The following is a 19,985-nucleotide window of genomic DNA, read 5'->3' as shown; positions in this document are numbered from 1 at the left end:
CCCGCATCAGGCTCTGTGCTGACAGCTTGCTCAGAGCCTGCAGCCTGCTTCAGATTCTGTGTCTCCTTCTCTCTCTCTGCCCCTCCCCCGCTCATGCTCTCTCTCTCTCTCTCTCTCTCTCTCTCAAAAATAAATAAATGTTAAAAAAAAAAAAGAATAACTCTCCATAGCTATAGGTATTTTATACATTTTTTTTCCCCTGAATAATAGAAAACGTCAACTTTTCAAATAACTTAGTTGCAAATCTTCTTATGCAAAGCAGTCTTTCAGTACCGGGTATTTTTACAAATGGATTTAGCACATTAATTTTTTACCTATCCTACTCAACACCCACAGGCTTCAACTTGGATAGTCGATTTCCCATATAAAATAGTATTGGTGTTTTAGAAACTTAGAGAAATTAAACTGATTTATAAAATTGCTATTTCCCCTCTGGAAACTAAGGAAACATTTCAGACATTATTAAGAAGTTTATTCACTAACTCCCAAAGGGAAAGGCATTTCTTTGTTTTTTTCTTATTTTCCAATAAGAGCTATAATGAACACTACTGTTTTTCGTAACTTTGCCTCGTACTGTCATGCTTGGGCCCCGAACTCTCCGTGAGGTACATGGTCAGAGATTGGGCTCAGGAGCAGCATCCACTAGTGTCCTGGGAGCACATTGTTCAAGGGGGTAAACCCAGAATAGTGTGGCTTGCATATCTTATAAAAATAATTGATGTTTACTTTTTTAAGAGTATATGAGACTTAGGTAGCGTTGTGTTAGTAAAATATTTAGAATTGAAGTGAGGTAAGGGAAGGTTCCATTTTACTGAAAATTAAAAATTTAAGTCAACAAGCAGCAAGCAAGGCTCTGCTATGTATTATACACAGTGCAATGTGAACGATATGTGGTTTGTGACTTGGAGGGCTTGCCCGATGTCACGGACTGAATGTCTGTGTCCTAAAACTCATCTGTTAAATCTTAATGCCCAATGGGATAGTATTGGGAGGTGGAACCTTTGGAAGGTCATTAGGTCAGGAAGGTGGAGTCCTCATGAAGGGGATTTGTGCCCTTATAAAAGAGATCCCAGAGAGCTCTCCTGTCCCCTCTGCCTTGTGAAGACACGGTAAAAGGGTGGCTTTCTACAAAGCGGGGAGAGTGCCCTCATCAGACATCAAATCTGAGGATGCCTGGATCGGACTTCTCAGCTTCTAGAACTGTGAGAAATGTTTGTTGTTTAAACCACCCTACTGTGGTATTTTTGTTATGGCAGCCCCAACAAAGACCCACCCTGCAGTGGACGCAGGCACATAGAGAAGTAACTGTATGATAATGTGATGAATAATATTACAAAATTCTGTGCAAGTAGAAGTAACAAAACACTCTACTCCTCTTAAAGAGATGGCATGTTATAGAAAGATACACTCAATGGCTGTCTGAGCTAGGTCTTTATGGATAAATTGCAGATCAGGTATGTCATAAAAGGTAAGTGGTGAGCAAGGTGTTCTAGGAGAGGGAATAGCATGGATGAGGGCCCTCCACTAGACAACCAGGGCTCAGGTCTGGGATGGAAAGATAGGTTTATGCTTAAGGCAACAGAAAGGGGGTTGCTGAGCCATGGGAACTGAAAGGGGTTCAAGAGAGCTCAAGTGTCTGGGACAGGAGACAGACTGAAAAAAGACTAGGAAATCTGAATGAAGTAAGGATTTAGTTAATAACAATGCATTGATTGGTTCATTAATTGTGGCAAATATAGAATACTACTGTCAGATATTAATAATAAGGGAAATGGGGTGTGCGGTGTAGGGGAACTCTTTAACTATCTTTGTGACTTTTCTGTAAATCTCAGTCTCTTTTAAAATAAAAAAAATTATTAAAAAAATAAAAACATAATGCAATTATGTATTTAAGAGGAGGGAAAAGAAGATGAAGTAGCAAAAAGAAAAAAAAAAGAAAAACAAAGAGTGACAACATAAAAGAGAGCAGTGCTATTTATTTATTTATTTTCACTTCAGGAGTAGAGTTTAGTGATTCATCACTTGCATACAACATCCAGTGCACATCACAACAAGTGCCCTCCTTAATGCCTGTCACCCATCTATGCCATTCCTCCTCCTACTCACCCACTCACCTCCCTTCCGGCAATCCTCAGTTTGTTCTCTACAGTTAAGAATAGCAGTGCCATTTTAAAGAAAAGTGGAAGGACCTTAAATGTTATTGGAGAGATGAAGGAGGATAATAAAGAACCGTCACACTTAAGTCTGGCGAAAAATTGCCATCGTGTTCGGTCTTGAGGAGATGAGTCAATTAGCAGAACACACAGTCATGGAACACACCTTCATCGAAAGGAAGATGTCTCCCCCAGGCATGAATAAGTCACAGAACGCTCCTCTAGAGATTGTGGGCCCCTCAACTAAATCCTTAGCAATACTTACCTTTATTTTGTGTCACATGGAAGTGGACAAAAATCTTCACTACAGATAAGGGATGTCATTTTATGCCTTTACTACCATAATCCCCTGACCACTCACAAAACTGGGGTTATTTCATTAAAAATAATCTGTTCATATTTGATTATATCTGCCACTAGTAAATCCTCACTCCTTACATTCGTTAGCGTTCAATGGGTTTCTCTGTCCCTTCTCTTCTAGTTCTGTGATGAAGCAACATGGCATTTTCTTTCAGCAATCCTCCTCTCCCCTCAAGAGTTTAAATTCAAGTTTAGACTGAATATATATTCATTTTTCAGGAAACAAAATGAGACAAAACCCTGTCACCTACCTGGGTCGGTCTTCCAGCACATTCGATACAAACCCACAAGAATAAATGCTGAAAGGGTCACCACAATCAAAGCAATGACCACTGGCAGAATAATACCTAAAACGTATTGAAGACATTGTCAATTAGCGTGGCTGCTGAATTTAACAGTAAGTGGTTTACTGAGCAAAAGCATGCATGCATCCTTCCTTCTTCGAGCATCACTCTATTAGACATATTATATTTTAGGCAAAGAAGATTTATCTGATTCAAAGGTTTTGCTCTGGTTGTCATTTCTGACATATCCACTTGATGTCAGTCTTGCAGCCTTTTGAAATAAAATTGTAAACCTAAGGGAGCTGGTTCCTCACCTTAGTTAGACACTGGAGAAGTGAAGCAAATGGAAGACTGGAGATGTCCTCTAGACTATAGTGTGACCCACATTCACACACTATATTCTTTACTACTGTATAATAAGGTTACTGATCTATCATCTATTATCTCTCTATCTGTCTATCATCATCATCTATATCTCCCATACTGGAACTGCTCTAGTCATAATGTTGGCATCCTAAAATATCACAAATATCTTTCCATAATGACATCTTAAAACTAGAAAGAGCATAAAATAGCATAAGTGGATATAAGTGGAAAGCAGAATCGATTTCTAAAAGTGAACACATGGTCCAAGAGAGACGTATGTGGATGTGGTCATGCATTTAAGGGAGAGGTGTTGTGACAGTAAGTTAGGGTGAGTTTTTAAGAGGAGAGTCTTGCTGTTTTGCTTTGTTTTTAGCACCTGCCTTATGTTCTGACAGTCATTTCCCAAGACAGCTGTCATGAGGATACAACCAGAGATGTAGAGGTTATAGTTCTTATTTAATTAGTTATTCTTAGCTGCTTGCATATGTACTCCTTATATTTATCCAATTCTTTTGTAGGATGGCTTACACTTCCAATTTTATGGTTAAATGCTTGTTTCATATGAGACCTTGAGTGAGATCATTGGTGCCTCCCAAAATGAAGATGCCACGAATTAGCACGTCAGTAAATGTAATGCTGACTTATTGAATAGAATGGCTTTACCTAAAATTAGACAATCTTTTCTAATCCAGTTTCATATACATTCACTTTATCCTTAATTTCTAGAGAAATTAATGGATTTTTTTCTATTCAGTCCTAGAATACACATGTGTTATATGACATATATATGTTTTTGCTAAAATGGGGCATTTCTTTAAAGGCCATTTTTAACATTAAGGTAGAGTTCTCTGAAGATAAACAATTCATTTTTATAGACCCCTCTGCCTGTGCACTTTTGCTTATCTGAGACTAGTCTCATCAATTCACCTTGACCCTAGGTGGTAATTGCTGAGCACTAAAGTAAGAAAAAATCCCAAGGGTGTGCTCATTAAAACCAGACTCAAGGGGCACCTCGGTGGCTCAGTCAGTTGAGCATCCGACTTCAGCTCAGGTCATGATCTCACGGTTTGTGGGTTGGAGCCCTGCTTCAGGCTCTGTGCTGACAGCTCGGAGCCTGGAGCCTGCTTCAGACTCTGCGTCTCCCTCTCTCTCTGCCCTTCCCCAACTCGTGCTGTCTCACTCTTTCAAAAATAAACACATTAAAAAATTAAAAAAAAAAAAAAAAAAACAAAACCAGACTCAATAGTAGGAAATTCTTAAGCGAGCAGCAGTTAGATAGAATTATAATGGGATTGCAGGTTCAGTAAAGTTGATAAAGGCTGTCTATAATTGAATCCTCTCCTTTATCAGTCACATTCAAACGTTCTGCGTATTTATCGCCGTGAATGAAGATATGTCCGTTACTCACTGGAATAAGAGGGGCTGGCTGAAGAAGAGCTTGCATTTTTTGCATCCTCAGTATCTATTATTTTAAGAAAGAAAAAAAAAATAAATCACCTTTGGTTAATGTATGCCATTTTCCCAGTCCTTCCCCACCCACCCTCTCCTCCCATTTAAGCAAGCCTCTGTGATCTATAAGTATGATGCTTCAAGCGGAAAACAACAACAACAACAACCCCCCCCCAAAAAAAAAAACTATCTCATTCTGAAAGGGCTCTGTTTTGTACATCAAGTTTGGTAGGGAGTTAATGTATACAACTTGATGAGTTTGGACAAAGGTATATGCCTGTGAAACTATCATCACAAGCAAGGTAATAGATAAATCTATCACTTGCAACGTTTGCTTGTGTCCCTGCAGTTTTGTTTTGTATTTCGATTATACCTCAATAAAGCTTTTTTAAAAAGACTGTAGGGTTTTCTTGGTGAGAAGAGATCAAGTAACCAAGCTTCCACTCATATTACACAGAAGTCATACCTTGAAACTGGGAGATGTTTCCTGGAATTGTTATTGATATTGAGGGTAATGTACTGGCATTAGAAGGTGATGTCTCTGGATGTAGAGTGTTAACTGTAGGGAAATCACAAATGCAGTCAGACGAGGGTATTGGTTCTTCTTACTGAATTTCTTTGTGGCTGTAAACAGTTTGCATTTCTGAAGACCCGTGAAAATGGTTTATTGTTGAATAATAAGATACATACAACCGTACACTTAATCATAAGTTCATCTATTCTTCCTGTAAAGACGATTAAATTTGGAATCACAAAACCTGGGCGTCAGCATCACGTCTTCGAGAATTGGCCAAGAAAACTTGAGCAAGTCTCTCTTCCTAAGCTGCTGCCTTTATCACCTGCTTCATGAAATTCTTGTGGGATGTGAATCTATTCAAAAACAGTACTCACATTTCAGATATTACAACTTTGGCGGATGGTGGTTTTTTTTTTTTCCCCACTGTACTTAAAATAGACATAAATGCATAGGACTTCAGATTTTATCGTGTTTCTTGGTGGTTGAAGAAAAGATTGCAGTTGAGGCTTTGATTAGAAGGATTGGCTGGGGAAAATATCAAGGAAAATTCCTTCATTTGCACCTTTGAAGCTCAGTAGTTGTTTATATTTATGTGCCTTCTTTAGAAGAACTGCTGCTTGGTTGCATTTCTGCCACCATCCATGCTCTTTTCTTCCAAAGGAAATATTAATTTTAACTTATTATTATTCTCATTAATGTGTTTACTTAAGTCAACATCTGCAACCTTCAATCAGAAGGACTGAAACAAAAATTATAAATAAAGTTGCATTATTCAAAACCCACTGATCTCAATAAGTTGCAAAGAAATATAAATACCTAAGTGCTTCGTAAACTTAAAGCATCTATCCTCGTGAATTTGGGATAAAGCACAGTTTGCGTTTCGAATGATTTTGGAAAAGAATTATTTTTCAAAGAATGCAGTTTAAAAGGATTTCTTTTTATCACACCTGCTTGGCTTGTCTCGCTGCTAAATTTTAAGTTCTGGCAGTGTGAAGGCCATAACCCCCACCATCCTCCACCTGGAGCTCTAACTACAGTGGGTGTGCAGTGATACGTAGCTGACTGCTTGGCTGCACCAAGAGGCATCTCTTACAATTTTGGCCCCCTTAGGAGTATGGGTGCCATGTATAATTGCACCAAAGAAATTGATATCGCCTATGACTGCCTTGGATCCTTCTTTCTTTGCCACCCACAGTCCATCGCGCATTGCATGCTCATGCATTTTTGACATCTGTGGGGGAAGAATGATGTTTCGAGTCTGTACCGTTCTTGCCATGCAAGGGATCTGTGGGAGGAAGCTAGATATATGCCCATAAGAACAAAGAAAAATGTCAGACTAGTGCACTAAACAGGCAGAAAAAGAAGTACTAAATGAAAGACTGGGAACTAGCTGAAACCTTGGTACTTTTAGTTGTTTTTTCCAGCATCAAGTGTTTTAGTGAGAATTGCTCTTTTGATTGTGTTGGTAGAGAGCAAGATGGCTGATTAAATTACCAATGGCATTAATTCACCTGGGATTTCCCAAGGCTTAATTTTCAAGACTCCAAATCTTATCTTACTACCTTCTCTCTTTTTTAAAAAAAAATGTTTATTTTGAGAGAGAGAGTGAGAGCAGAGGGAGAGAGAGAGAGAGAGAGAGAGAGAGAGAATCCCAAGCAGGCTTTGCACTGTCAGCACAGAGCCCAACTTGGGGCTCAGTCTCATGAACCCGGAGATCATGACCTGAGCCAAAATCAAGAGTCGGATGCTTAACCAACAAAGACACCCAGGTGCCCGTATCTTACTACCTTCTCACAGATAAGCTAAATGGCTATAATTCTAAATATAACCTATGTGGTTTATATAAAACTCCAAACTTTCCTACTTCAAACATGTTGATAGTCCAGTGCCAATTCTTAGTGCTGATGATCCATAGGTTAACCCTTCAAGAAGAGTTAACCCTTCTTGAAAGAATAATTTATTGGCTCTTTGGACAAAGAGTTTAAATTTTTTGTTTTTCTTTTAACTGAAATTTTCAGTTAATAAATCATTTCTGAAACCAGTACATCTACACACACGCAATTACACACACACACACATACACACACACTTTACCTCTAATAATGTGCAGTGCCTTCTGGTGTTTTGTTTTCTCTTGTCTTTTATTTAATTTACAATATTGGTCATGACCCACTTATGGAAATTAACTTACAGGTTTGAGATAGCCTATTAGAATGCTCATATTGATGAAATTGTTATTCTTGGCTTAATTCATAAATTGTGGGCCTAATGGAATTCTTTCTGTGACTAAGATATAAGGATCCATGGTGTGTTCAGAGCTGATAATCTCTGTGGATTTTGTTGAGACTCTATCATCCTATATTACTATTAAAGCAGCATTGGCAGAAGATGTACAAGAGAAGTATAGTGGAGTATTTAAGAGCATGATTCTGAAGCCAGAGTACATGGGTTCAAATCTGACTGTAGAACTGGTTTCCTGGAGAATGTTGGGCAAGTCACTTAACCTCTTTTTTTTTTTTAATGTTTATTTATTTTTGAAAGAGAGAGAGAGCATGGTCAGGGGAGAGTCAGAGAGAGAGGGAGACAGGATCTGAAGCAGACTCCACACTGTCAGGCAGAGCCAGATGTGGGGCTCAAACCCATGAACCATGAGATCATGACCTTGGCTGAAGTTGACGCTTAACCAACTGAGATACCCAGCTGCCCCCTCACCCTTTTTAAATTTATTTATTTTGAGAGTGAGGGTGAGAGTGCAAGCTGGGGAGGGGCAGAGAGAGAGAGAGAGAGAGGGAGAGAATCTCAAGCAGGCTCCATGCTTTCAGCACAGAGCCCGAGGTGGGGGCTTGATTCCATGACCCCAGGATCATGATCTGAGCTGAAATCAAGAATTAGATGCTCTACTGACCACACAGGTGCCCCAGGTCATTTAACCTCTTTGTGCTTGAGTTTCCACATGTACAAATGGTGATTATAACAGTGCTATATCATAGTGTTATAAAAGTTAAATGAGTAAAATTATATTTAAATTGCTTAGAAGAGTACTTGATACTAATATATTTATATTATATATACTATTATTATAATATCATAATATAATATGATATATGCTATATTATTATGCTATATTATTATATTATATTATTTTATAATAATATATTTTTTATTATATTGTGATTAGGCCTCTAAAGAGTTGTACCTTTCACCCAAAGTCAATTTGTCTAACTTTCTCAAAAAATTCTTAGTGTAAAAATATATGCAATAGACTTTATGGGTACCTCCATGTTTCTAGATGCTTCTTTTCTCTAGCCAGGAACCGGAATAACTGAAGTATATAGTGCTCTTAGATGACATAGATTTACTGTTTGACCCTCACTTTTGGTGATTGTAACGATTATTTAATTTCAGATATGTTCTGTCATAATTTAAATATAGTTTGCAAGGCCAATGCTTGGAACAGGCTGTTTGAGGTAGAGACCCTCAGAACCAAGTCTGTTGTAACAAGGTGCATCCAAATTTACCCCACTGGCATCAGACAGTGGCATATTATTTGGCCCTTGCTGTAAAGCAATTACCTGATGAATCATTGGGCATTTTAAAGACAGAAGGCCTTATTGATATCTCAGTGTACCTGCGGTGGCAGTGAGAATGAGCCTTAGAAAACTCTAACTACAGGAAGTGTAATTGACCAAGGTTCCCCACCTGCTTTCTGAAATTCATTGCTGTGTTCTTGCTGAAGCCGTGCCTCTCCTAGGCTGAGCCTAACAGGCCTGTTTCTGGGAGCCGTAAACTCCTCTGAGGAGAGACTGGGGCTGCAGGAGTCCCTGATGGCCTTTTTAGAGGAGGGTATATGTGATACATTGGTATTAATGGGAGAAAAGTGTAAGTGGCAGCAGAGAATAAAACATTCTATATGAGAAAGAAAATACAGCTATATATTCTTTTTTTATTTCTTGTATGTTGCCTACACTTCTTTCTAAACACTTCTTTTTGCTTCTTTCTGAACACTTTCTAAACACTTTCTAAACTTTCCAGACGCTTTTTTTAAAAATTTCTTTTAAGTGTATTTATTTATTTTGGGAGAGACAGAGACAGTGCAAGTGGGGGAGGGGCAGGGAGAGAGAATCCCAAGAAGGCTCCACACCACCAGCACAGAGCCTGATGCATGTCTTGAAACCATTAAGCTGTAAGATCATGACCTAAGCCGAAACCAAGAGTCACACGCTTAACGGACTGAGCCATGCAGGCGCATGTTTCTAAACGCTTTCTAAACTTTCTAAACATTTTCTAAACAGTTCTTTTTACTTCTTTCTAAACACTTTCTTTTTTACACTTAAAGAAGTACCTAAGGGGTTAAACTTAATTGAATTGAATGATTGTTTCCCATTATTTATAAATAACTGGGACATGTGTTTAAATTGCAATTTGGTGGATTCATGTCTCATTTTAAAAAATAACTTTTGAGCATTTGACACAATGAGTCATTCCTCCTGAACACCTTTGCCTCATGTGACTTCCGGTAGAGCACAGCTTATGGGCTAATCTTCTTGGTCTCTTTGGCTGGTTCCTCCTTTATCTGACTCGATCTTGGAGGGTCCCAGGGCTTAGTCCACAGTTCTCCTCTCTAACTATGCTAATTTCTTTGATGATCTCATTCAATTTCAAGGCTTAAATACAATATCAATGCTAATGATCCCCTGATTTATATTTCCAGACCTCATTCTTAAACTCCAGATTCATAAAGCCACCTGCTTATTCAGCAAATAATAAACATCTTAAATTCCACGTGTCCAAACTTGAACTTCTATTTTATCTTTAGCCTTCCCATCTGGCAATCATTCCTTCCAGTGGTTCAGGCCAAAGATCTCACAGCTATTTTTGCCTCATCTTTTATAACCTATCCTACATGCAGGATCACCAGGAATATATCTATTGGTTTCACCTCCAAAATATATGCAGAATTTGGAGACTTCATGCCACCTACCCTGTGACTATGCTGGTCCAAGCCAACACCATCTCTCTCCTGGAAAACTACCAAAGTATTTTTGCTTCATCTGACAGTCTTTTCTTAGCTCTCAGATTTATATTTATAAAATATGAGTCAGACCATGTCACTACTTTGCTCAGAACCCCTAATGTTTCCCCATTTCTCTTATGGAAAAAGCCAAAGCCCTTGCAATAATCCTCCAAATCCTAGGCAATCTGCCTGTCAAGTCCCCTGCCCCCATACCTCACTAACTCTAGAAATTCGCAAACACACTGGGCCTCTCCTCAAGTTCTAGATCTGCCAGGATCCTCTTCCTCTACATATTGGTTTTCTTACTTCCTTGTATTTACTTAAGTCTTTTCAGGAAAGCTCACCTTGACCACATTTTTCAGTACTGTGAAATGGTCCCCACCTTTCTTCACCTCTCCGGCACTCGCGATCCCTCCTTCTTACAGTGCTGTGCATTTTCTCTTATTCTTATAACACTTACCATCTTCTAAGTGAGATCCTTGAGGTCAAGGATAATATTTTGCTCACTGGTGTCTCCCAAATGTTAGAACAGTGTCTGGAAGTACAGTCCATAAGCCTTTGCTCTATGGATAAACAATTTTTTTTTTTTGTAGAAATGACTACTGTTAAAGATAAAATGAATTAATGAGCATACCTTTTGAATCTTAATATTTGGACTGGTACATATTTAAAATAATTGTGTCATTAGTATGTTCATCTGTTCTACAATAAGAAAAAAGTAGACAGCTACTCTGGGTCTAACAGGAGATATTGAAGGAAATACTATGGAGTACAAGAGGTATTTATTGCCTTTAAGGAGCTTACATTCTAATAGAAGAGGTGAGAAGCACAGCCCAAACTTGATAGATGTGAAACAAGAAATAAAGCATAAGACAGAACAATATGTCCGGGATCAAAATAAGAGAGACTCTGTTATTTCTTATTGAGTTTTACTTATGAGCTAACTCTTAACAAAAACGATCTGAGGAGCTTAAGCAATGATATATACCACGAGGTGAATACGATAGAAATAAGAAATCAGAACCAATGCAAATGGATGAAACAAACAGGCTCCTTTTAAGAGTTAATAACAAACATAACACAGTTTCTGGTGCTCCTAGAAGAATTGACCCTGAGCATCCTGCAACTCAGGAAAAGGAAGCACAGTCTACTCTAGGCTTTCATTATCAGAGGGGAAAAAAAAAGGTTTATTCTATAAGTAAGTGGCATATAAGTGGTCAGGCAATAAATGCTGCGAGTATGGCTGGTACCATTGTGTTTTGGGAGGGGAATATGCTGATATGATCCCTGAAATCTCTTCTAGCTTTAAGATTTTGGTTTCTTGTCAAAGTTCCTTTTAATCCAGATTTTGTCATAGCTAGAACATATTTTTGCCTATAATGGCACCCTCTGTTTACTGAATGGGCAAAATATCAAAGGGGAAGTTTTCTGCTCTCATCAGACTTTACCTTTCTAACCTTGGCACACTGTTTTGTTTTGTTTTTTAATGTTTCTTTGTTTCTTTTCTTTTTTTTTCTTTCTTTTTTTTTTTTTTCTTTTTTTTTTTTTTAGAGAGAGAGCATGAGCAGGGATGGGATAGAGAGAGAAGGGGACAGAGGACCCAAAATGGGCTCTGCACTGACAGCAGCAAGCCCTATGCAGGGTTGGAACTCACGAATCATGAGATCATGACCTGAGCCGAAGTCTGATGATGCTCAACAGATTAAGCCACCCAAACGCCCCGACCTTGGCGTACTCTTAAAGCAATGCAGAAAAAGTTTTATCTCAAATCTCTTTCACTTTGCTTTGGGCCATGGGTGTGACTAACCTGAGGTAACAGAATCTTTTAACCCAGTAATAACTGTGAAAGATTTATTTACCTCGGGTAAGTTTTTGGAATTACATGTTGAAGAAAGAGGCTGAATTTTTTTGTGATTTGAATATGAATGGTTATTAATTTCCAGAAAGTTATATAATATGCAAAGAATGAATGAGGCACCTTATTCTGAAACATTTTTAATCTCATGCTTTCTACATGAGAGTTTCTGTGGCTCTAAGACACAAGGTAACACATCTGACAGTAAGCAGAACTAAGACATAATAAACCAAGTAGGACTCACAACTTCCTTCTCCCTTCTCATTATACCATGTAACCAACGGATTTTAAGTGAGTTTAGTTCATCTTACTTGTTAATGGAACCATTATCGATGAGGCCAGTGACATCTTTTCTCCGCATTCTGAAAGGTTTAGAATGTTCTTACCCTTCCCCCAGCACAGATACATCATCTTACCTTAAATTTACAAGGTGGATAATATGACTTGAAAACACAGAGAAGCTTTACAATATGTAACTATGTCAGTGCTATGCTTTCTGAGAATGTGAGGGTAAGCTTTTCAAAATATAGGCATTAAAATATTAAATAGGATTTTTATTTTCCAATCCTTTCGGGACACTATGTGTTGTGGGAATTATTCTAAGTGTTTTACAGATGTTAACTCATTCAATCATTGTGTTGTAAATATTTTCATTTTACAAAGTGGAAACTGAAGCCCAGAGACATGAAGTGATTTGCCCAAGATGACAGAGCAAGTAGGTGGCAGAGTCGGGATTTGAATGCAGGTTCTAGAGTCTGTGCTGTCTATGCTGCCTGCTAGAGTATTTCAGCAGGAATGAGTTATAAGTCCGTGTCTCCTATTTTTGTTACATAAAATATAGTTTATTTAAATTTAGACTCCAATCAAGACAAGCTTCTTCTCATCAAAACGAACTAAACACCTCCTTCCTTCAACGGGCCAAACCAGACTATGCAGATACGTACAAGGAGAGAGAATTATTCCTAATATATTAAATAAAGCACATTGTAGATTTTATAAGGCACACACCATTAGTAGTAACATTGAAATGTATTGGTTTTTAAAGCAAACGCTGGGTAGCTAACCAGTCGAGACTGAGTTCTTATTGACCTTCTGTGTAGACTAGGGAGTCACAAGCCCTTTTTGGAGACTCAGCAGATTTCCAAACTAGAGGAGAAACCACCTAGCTATACCCAGATATATACAATTTCTTAAGTGAAAGTTTATGGCAGACCCTCCCTACCACATAAATATTGACATACCCCATTAGTGAGTTCTTTTATTCTCAACCAATCTTTTAAACATTATACAATTTCCAGGTTAAAAAAAACAACAACAATAGACCTTTAGGTTTGCTATATGTATTTTTCTAGCTCAAGTGGATTCTAACTGAACAATAGTGCCAAGATTCTGTCATTCAGAGTTGGAGTACTCAGATAACTAATTTTCTGTATAGAATGATCGATGCTTACATTATATGAATTCCTAGAGATCAGCAACCAATTCTCAAACATTACATAGGGTGATGAGCGCAATGAATATGCCAGGAGGGAGTATCCTCCTTTTCAAAGGCCAGTGGTCACGTTGGGTGGGATTTGTCATGTCTGTTCTGGCTTTTAATTTTCCATCAAAATTAACATCTACAACACAGTTGAAGTTGTGAAACACAGTAAAAGAAAGTAAAGAAGATGGGTACAATGAGATCTTTCACAAGTTGTACTGTCTACTATGGGAATGTTGCTGCAACAATTAATTTTATTTGTCAAGTTGACTTGGCCACTGAGTCCCCAGATATTTGGACAAGCACTAGTCTGGAAGTGTTTGTGATTATTTTTGAGGATATTAACATGTGGATTAGCAGACTGAATAAAGCAGACTGCTCTCCAATGTCGATGGCTCTCCATCCAATCAGTTGAAGGCCTGAATAGAATAAATTGGCTGAGTCTCAGTAAGAAATAAGGAGTGGGGCGCCTGGGTGGCTCAGTCGGTTGAGCGTCCTACTTTAGCTCAGGTCATCATCTCGTAGTTCATGAGTTTGAGCCCTACACTGGGCTTGCTGCGGTCAGCCTGTCAACTTGGAGCCTGCTTTGAGTCCTCTGTCCCCCCTCTCTCTTCCCCTCCCCTGCTTGCATGCTCTCTCTCTCTCTTACAAAAAATAAATAAAAGCATTAAAAAAAAAAAGAAGGAGTAAAGAACAAATTCTTCCTGCATCACTGTCTTGAACTGGAACCTTGGTCTTTCCCTGCATTTGGACTCAAACTAAAATATTGGCTCTTTTTGGGTCTTGAGACCGCTGACTTATAGTCTGGAATTTAACCATTGGCTCTCTTGGTTCTCAGGCCTTGGACTGAATGTACACATTGCTCTCTCTTGGGTCTCTAGGTTTCCAGCTTGCTGACTGCAGATCTTGGGACTTCTCAGCTTTCAAAATGTATGAGCCAATTCCATATAATAAATCTTTACACATAGATATATATAGTTTCTCTGGAGAACCCTGAGTAATATAGTTGTATTTTCCAGAAAGTTGAAGGCAACTGGCTTATTTATTTCCCCATACACTGAGGCATATTGGTCCATTTTTCTTCAAATCTAAGGTCTCTTATCAAAGAAATCAAGAGTTTCATTTTCAAGGACACGTTATTAGTTATGCTTGTCTGTGGAAAAGTGATAAGGCTAAAGAAAAGTGAATTCCATCATTATTAAAATTGTTGTGATGGCTACGTAATTCCTACATATCTATGGAATAGATAGCCCTGCATCACTTTTTCTTTGCATTTCCTCGCTAGCTCTGAACTCAGAGCTAGAAAAATGAGTACGCAGAATAATCTGGAAGCTAGGCGGTCATTTCTTACACAAACATTTTCCTCATCTTTCTTAAACTGCTTTCCTAAATCTGATATATAACACAACCACAGCTAAAGGGGGAAAAATTTCTCCCTCCCCAATCTTAACATACAGTTAAGAAGTTTGAAGTTTGTCTATGACACATCATTGTAGACCTATATGGCTACTAAAATTATTACAGTTATTTACCATGCTGATTAGTTTTTGTTGGTAACCCTTAATGGCAGGCTCCATGTATCACTCACAACTATTAGCTAGTGTTACATGTAATAGAACAGAATGACTATTTATTAAATGTCCAGCTTAGTGGTGGTTGGTTGAATATATGGTTCTGTGTATTTAGTAGAGTATTATGCGAAATTTGTGGTCTTACCATATATATTACAGTGGGTAGTTGACGTTTGACCTTCCCACTTTAGACATGGAGCATGAATTCTTCAGACATGGAGCATGAATTCTTCATGCTTATCATCATTAAGCACAACCATCAACCTCATATTGCCTTTTCTCTATTAAATTGAATGAATGTTCATGTCTTCCAAACTTGATCAGTAATTTCCCTGTAACTATATTTTTTATTATGTTAGCCATTATATCTACATACAATTTCTTAGAATTGATGCTCTATGTATAGTTTCCCTTACTTACTTTGAATTCTCAAAAAGTCTTTATATGAAATAATCATCAATTTATATACCCTTAATAATATTTTTTGAAATCAGTGGTAAAAACATAGTTTTTCTAAGAAAATGAAAGATGGATGCATAATATGAAAGGAAATGCCAAATGTGAGAACCATATATGATGCATATTAGCTCATATTTATAAAAAGGAGGCAGTACTAATAATTCTGTGGGCTAGAATTCTACCTCAACTTTTACCTAAAAAAGAAATACTAAGTATTTCAAGTAAGATGCCTATTCTTGACCATATTTTTGATCAAACTGTTTCACAATTTGATATTTGAACACTTTTGATAACAAATGATTGAACAAACAAATGATTATAGTTGCCAACAGATATATAATTAATACCTTGTCATTAGACTTTTTTTTCAGTGAGTCTGGACTTAGTCTTTACCTGTAACATATATCTTTGAAGTTAAAGACTGACTTTTCTTATAGTTTATAAAGTCAGTCTCATTTCTTTTTAGTACACTGATCAAATCAATGATGTGTTTATTATCTGTTTTAGAACTAGTTTCTATAGCTCAAACTATAAATGGTGTAAATGGGCTTTCTGTTACAGTTAAAAATCAACTATAGTTAAAGCTAGCATTTTGTAAATTAATCTCTCAGAGGATTCTTCAGTGCCTCCTTAAAGGGAACTGACGATTTTGGCAGCTTCTCAATTCTCTTCCATCTGTAACTTCTCCTGGTTAACTAGTCCATGAAGCAGAAGGGAAGGACTTCTCCAGAACAGTGCAAACCATCAGCCAATGGATGCACTGTTTTTATGTTTTGTTTTGCTTTGTTTTTCCCGGTGCATTTTCTAGTGCATTTTAGACTATGCAAATGGAAGTAAGTATTTAAAAAAATACAGTGACACAGGAAAATAAAGAGAATTAATATAAAAATAACTTCTGAATTCATGAGATATATTGTGTAGAAGATAAATAATCAAATGTTAACAGCATAATCCTTTCAGGTTTGAGTTCCTTGAACACATGATGCAGGAGGTAGACTATGATGATTATTTAGTACATTTGCTCTGAAAATGGAGTCGCTCATAATTTTCACAGCTTTAGTTTTCTGGCTTCGTAAAAAAGTGACATGATCTTCTAAGTGTATTTCACATATTCCTCATTTTTATACGTACCATAGGTGAGCAAGATTGAAAACCTAAGAGCTTTATCATTTATAAAAGTACGAGGTGGGATGTAGGAAGATAAAGTCTCCCAAATAATTACAATTTCAACACAACAGAAGGGTTCAATGGTACCATCTGCCTCTTCCCAACAATCTTTTTCGGTTTCTGTTGCGCCATCGTCCTAGATTTACTCATTTTAAAACTTAGGATAACAAAACAGGAGCACTTCTTGGAGTGATAATATTTTAGGCTTCACTGTGGTTTGTAACATCAAGTCTCTGACTGCCAGGATCAGGCTGTGTTGGGAAGCACAGAGAAGACAGAGACATACTATCCTTCTGGGAGAGGGCATGCCAACCACAGAAACAGACGGGGAAGAGCGGATTCTGGGCAGAGGACTCTTCCACAGGCTTCATGCATTTACCAGGACTGATACCACTCACTCTGGCCACAGGGCACTCAGGCACATCCTATACTCTGATCTGCATTTTATTTATTATTTATTTTTTTAATACAAGTTCTCTTAAACATGTTAGTTGTCATGTCATGTTTTCTCTTGTACTATTTCCTCTGCCCTCACACTGACTGATCTCCTCTTATCTCATTTTGGGGATCTTTCTCATGAATGTTCTCAGAGAGGAGAAAATGAACTTACCTGGTGTTTCTGTTGTTTTGATTGAACTCTGATTCTCAGCTTTAGAGAAAAGAAAAGAAAAGAAAATCACTACAAGGAAATGTTGACTGTCCCAATTTTTACAGGTCGTAAATGGTTATAGATCCTACTTCATTTCTGATGCACTTTTCTTTGAATCATAAAATCACAAGGTGTTCCTGGTTAGAAAGACTTTAGAGCGAAAGTCAGCCATTTTTTTTTTCTTAAGAGGCCAAATAGTAAATATTTTAGGCTTTGCGGGTCATAAGTCTCTGTAGCAACTATTCAACTTGCCGTTGTAGTGTGAATGCAGTCATGCATAACACCTAAAGAGTAGGTATGCCTGTGTTCCAATGAAACTTTACTTACAAAAACAGGTGGGGTGCTAGACCCCGTCTGTGGGCCACAGTTTGCTGAAGCCTGTTTTAGAGCATCTGGTACAACTCCATATCCTCAATAAGCCAAGAAAATGCAGACAACTACAAATCCTTTGGGCAGGGCTTAATGAGTGACATGGCCATGTGTCATATTCCCACTAAGAGATGATGCATTTCCTGACCTGAGAGAGACTCAGGAAGGTTTGGACAGATACCTCTCAAACTCAGGGAATTCCTTTAACATAAACATAGTTCAGATGAGCTTTCTACAATAAAATTACTTGAAAAAATTACAATCAAAGATCACTTCAACAACTTTGAGTGTATGTACCATGAACAAAATCTGTCATGTGAAAAATAGAGAAAAACAGAGAAAATGATTTTAAAATAACCAGAAGCCCAATAGCGATAGTTTAAAATATCCATTTGACCCCTTTGTGTGTTCACTTGACTGCCTATCAGCATCTTGAATTTAACATGCTTAAAATAGAACTCTTGACTGGTATCCTTATATCTTCCTCTTCCCCCACTTTCTTGGTTCAGTGCATGGTAACATTGTCCCCCAGCTGCACATGCCAAAAAGTAGTAGCCTTCGGTGATTCTCCTCTTTTTCTCACCCCTATGGGCTTTGGCTTCAAAACATATTCCAAATATATTCATTACTTAATTGGCTACTGTTCATCTAGCACCGATCTCTCTCCCTAGTACCTGCAATAGCCACCTAGAAAAATCTATTTAAATTTAAGCTTCACTACTCTAATGGCTTCCTATGCCTTTCACTATGGATGGTAAGTCTTTACAGGACATGACCCCCTGTTTCACCCTGATTGGTAGATAACATCATGGAGCTCTTCCTACCTTGGGTTTCTCTGCTGACTCTTCCCTGTGCCTTGGTGTTCTCTCAGGCTACGCTCTGGCTTCCTTCTATCTGTCGTGACTCTGCTCAGATGTCACCACTTAGAGAAGCCTTCTCCAACCACCTCACCTAAAGCAGACTCCTTATTTCTCTTCAAACTCCGCCACTTGGCTTCGTTTGCTCAACAGTCCTTTTATTACCACAGTGACATTTTTATTTTTTTATTTTTTTTTTAATTTTTTTTTTCAATGTTTATTTATTTTTGGAACAGAGAGAGACAGAGCATGAACGGGGGAGGGGCAGAGAGAGAGGGAGACACAGAATTGGAAACAGGCTCCAGGCTCCGAGCCATCAGCCCAGAGCCTGACGCGGGGCTCGAACTCACGGACCGCGAGATCGTGACCTGGCTGAAGTCGGACGCTTAACCGACTGCGCCACCCAGGCGCCCCGGCACAGTGACATTTTTAAAATGTGCTTGCTGTCAGTTGAATATGACTCCAGGAGGACAAAGATGGCATGTTTTATTCAGAGCCGCAATTTCAGTACCTATCACCAGGTCTCTAGTAAAAATGTGGAATGAGTGAGTGAGAATAGGAAATAACAATAGTAATAAATAAGACAAACTCTACTTACCTGAATTCGATTTTTCAGGGAAAAGAATGTGTTATTTAAAATTGCCAGTTGGACAGCACTCTCAACAATAGCCAAATTATGGAAAGAGCCTACATGTCCATCAACTGATGAATGGATCAAGAAATTGTGGTTTTTATACACAATGGAGTGCTACATGGCAATGGGAAAGAATGAAATATGGCCCTTTGTAGCAACGTGGATGGAACTAGAGAGTGTGATGCTAAGTGAAATAAGCCATACAGAGAAAGACAGATACCATATGGTTTCACTCTTATGTGGATCCTGAGAAACTTAACAGAAACCCATGGGGGAGGGGAAGGAAAAAAAAAAAAAAGAGGTTAGAGTGGGAGAGAGCCAAAGCATAAGAGACTGTTGAGAACTGAGAACAAACTAAGGGTTGATGGGGGGTGGGAAGGAGGAGAGGGTGGGTGATGGGTATTGAGGAGGGCACCTTTTGGGATGAGCACTGGGTGTTGTATGGAAACCAATTTGACAATAAACTTCATATACAGAAAAATAAAATAAAATAAAATTGCTAGTTGGATAACTATAGCTACCATTAAGCATACTCTTATGATTAGTTCCACATATTATTTGCTGATGTCTGCAAGGGACAGACAATTACCATTCGGCAGATCTACAAATATTAGCTGAGAAGAGTGAAACTCCTTTCTCAAGGTAGGGACAACGCTTATAAATTAGGTGTGTTCATTCTAATGTCTATCCTATTCTACTAAAGTAGACAGTTTTTCTGTCCACTAACCCACCCTGAATGGAAAATTTATGTAATTAATTTTTGCTTTTGATAACTAGTTAAAATACTTTTGAACATGGCAT

At 38.1% G+C, this 19,985-nt stretch overlaps 1 protein-coding gene across 2 annotated transcripts in view; it reads right to left on the bottom strand.

Annotated features, from left to right (window-relative positions):
• The window catches only part of EMCN (endomucin), a 101,991-nt gene that overhangs the window by 16,663 nt on the left and 65,343 nt on the right, over positions 1-19,985 (bottom strand). Inside the window, exons 5-8 of one of the 2 annotated variants that reach the window (XM_040477488.1) lie at positions 17,286-17,324; positions 5,079-5,171; positions 4,572-4,625; positions 2,765-2,860 (exon numbers count right to left, since the gene is read on the bottom strand). In XM_040477488.1, coding sequence (XP_040333422.1) covers positions 2,765-2,860; positions 4,572-4,625; positions 5,079-5,171; positions 17,286-17,324 — 282 coding nt within the window. The remainder of the gene's footprint in view (positions 1-2,764; positions 2,861-4,571; positions 4,626-5,078; positions 5,172-17,285; positions 17,325-19,985) is intronic. The other variant, XM_040477498.1, reaches the window with a different exon arrangement.

Source organism: Herpailurus yagouaroundi, unplaced genomic scaffold (assembly GCF_014898765.1).
Source record: "Herpailurus yagouaroundi ecotype Mexico unplaced genomic scaffold, PumYag 28, whole genome shotgun sequence".
NCBI lineage: Eukaryota > Metazoa > Chordata > Mammalia > Carnivora > Felidae > Herpailurus > Herpailurus yagouaroundi.
This window is presented reverse-complemented; position numbering and strand designations above follow the sequence as displayed.